The sequence below is a fragment of the Belonocnema kinseyi genome, chromosome 9 (assembly GCF_010883055.1).
Source record: "Belonocnema kinseyi isolate 2016_QV_RU_SX_M_011 chromosome 9, B_treatae_v1, whole genome shotgun sequence".
NCBI classification, from domain to species: domain Eukaryota; kingdom Metazoa; phylum Arthropoda; class Insecta; order Hymenoptera; family Cynipidae; genus Belonocnema; species Belonocnema kinseyi.
Window position 1 is genome coordinate 111745916 of NC_046665.1, and position 2090 is coordinate 111748005.

The window sequence follows — 2090 nt, forward strand, 5'->3', positions numbered from 1 at the left end:
CAGCAGATGTCTCATTCCTCGAGATTTCTCGCTCCGTGTCAAGACTCGGTGCACTCGAACTCCGGTCTAAGGTCAAAATCCACAGGGGGCATTTCTCGTGTTGCGGGCTCAGATCAGTGCCAGGGACCTTTCCCCTCCGAGCCTTCTTTCTCTCTCCATTTGAAGCTTGCTTCATTCTCTTCGATGCCCTTTTCCCCGCAATTTCCCTTTACACTTTTTCCAGGTTTAGAAACTGCAGCATTTTCTACGCATCTACTTATACTTGATACTGGCGTGTTTGAAATTTTTTGGGAAATATGTATGTTCAATAACTCTTATTCTTAGAACATTATTGTAATCTGTATATTAAGTAAACTCAAGTGATATAAATAATAAGATTAGTAAAATATTTCCCTTACGCTTCTAAAATATTGATTTCACTTTATATTATACAAATGCAATCCTACTACAAATTACAAATAGTCGTTAAATTAACACTAAATCGATACAGGTAAAAACTTCCGCGAAACTTTACGAACAAACTCTAATCTAGTTATGAAGCCTACTTCTAACACAACACGTGCAAGGCACAATAAGACACTGCCAATTACCGTGGTTTTCTAAAAGTACAAACGCATTTCGTACCTATTGAGAAAATACCCCCCCCCCCGTCCCCACCGCAATGAGTTCGTCGCACGGGTGGGGGAAGAGAGCTCGGAACGCAACTTCTCCGACCTAAAGTGATCTCGGGTTCCAAATTATGGGTTTTCTGACCGTGGACCGCAAATCGAGTGCAGCCGGAAAGACTACATAGATCTTTGAGAAATAAAAAGGTACCAAAACCTAGACGATAAATAATCACGCCACGATTAAATAAGTAACAATAATACATTTTTATTAGCAGATCATATTACAAAACATACTTATAAATACACACATAGGCATACTCAACAGTACCCATTCTATTTTGTTCTATAACTTAATCGATGCGTTTATACACATAGTGATGAGATTACTTGCATAGTGAAGGTACAAAATAGTAAAAAAAAAATTTTATTTAGGATAAAAACCGATAAAACTCAAGATAACTATACTACAACATTGGGATATTGTAATAAAAACAAACTTCATTATTCTACCTTTTTCAGTCGAAACGCTTTGGTTATCACTTCGGGTGTGAGGCACTGTTTTATCATAATCTTACACATTATTCTATAAAATATCTAATACCTACCGACTAAAAAATAACTAAACTAAAAAAACTTAAGAAAACTAAAGACAGTTAATAACAAGAATGTACAGTGGGTGTGGAGAGAATCTGATGCCGAGAATTGAGTGTCGGGATTTATTGGAGATTGACATATGTTTCCGCAATCTTCTCTCTCACAAATGTCACAAAGGTGTGATGGTGTAGGATTATAGAAAGATCTTGCTCTCCTTGCTGTTAAAAAAAATATGTATAATGAATTGCAAGTATGATTAAGTTGCAGTATTGAGTTTTACAGTTTAAATAAGCATTGCAATATACTCACTTGAATCGTAGTAATCATAAATTGATACTGGTACTGGCTTCTGCTTCGCGACTTTGTGCGTTCTAAATGCAGAAACAGTGGGACAGAGTTCAGTTATATTCATCTGAAAAAGAATAACAATACATCAATAATTTAATTTAAATTAATGAACCTCCTTGATAAAGAATATTGAGTTAAAATTAGGGCAATCTTACCGCATCAAAATAAAGCACGACCATCGTATCTCCATTTTTAGTTTCAACACGTTTAATATTGTGCGAAGCTTCCAAGCTTGGCAGTGAATCCATATCCACAGTGAAACCTGATGGTAGACTGACTTCCATCACTGCCATATTACTCTCCTTTGTCTCATTTGTTGTTACAAATCTGTGATAAATAGCGAATTATATTTTAAAGAAAAATTCGCAAATTATTTTTAAAAAATTTGTTATATTTGAAAAATCTTACCCAGAACATATGGTGAGCTGTAGATGATGTTCATTCGAAGCTCTCGTGACTTGAGGATCTAGTGTGAAAAGAGGCCAGGCTCCTGTTACATTTAAATTGTAATGTGATGACACTTGCACAAATGCAAATCCA

General features: G+C 35.6%; 1 protein-coding gene across 1 annotated transcript in view; it reads right to left on the bottom strand.

Annotated features, from left to right (window-relative positions):
- Positions 1-848: 848 nt before the first annotated feature.
- Positions 849-2090, bottom strand: part of LOC117179511 (CD109 antigen-like) — a 12141-nt gene continuing 10899 nt past the window's right edge. Inside the window, exons 24-27 of the mRNA XM_033371385.1 lie at positions 1959-2090; positions 1706-1877; positions 1512-1614; positions 849-1420 (exon numbers count right to left, since the gene is read on the bottom strand). The exon at positions 1959-2090 is cut by the window's right edge and continues 42 nt beyond it. Of these exons, the coding sequence (XP_033227276.1) occupies positions 1233-1420; positions 1512-1614; positions 1706-1877; positions 1959-2090 (595 nt within the window). The 3' untranslated portion in view covers positions 849-1232. The remainder of the gene's footprint in view (positions 1421-1511; positions 1615-1705; positions 1878-1958) is intronic.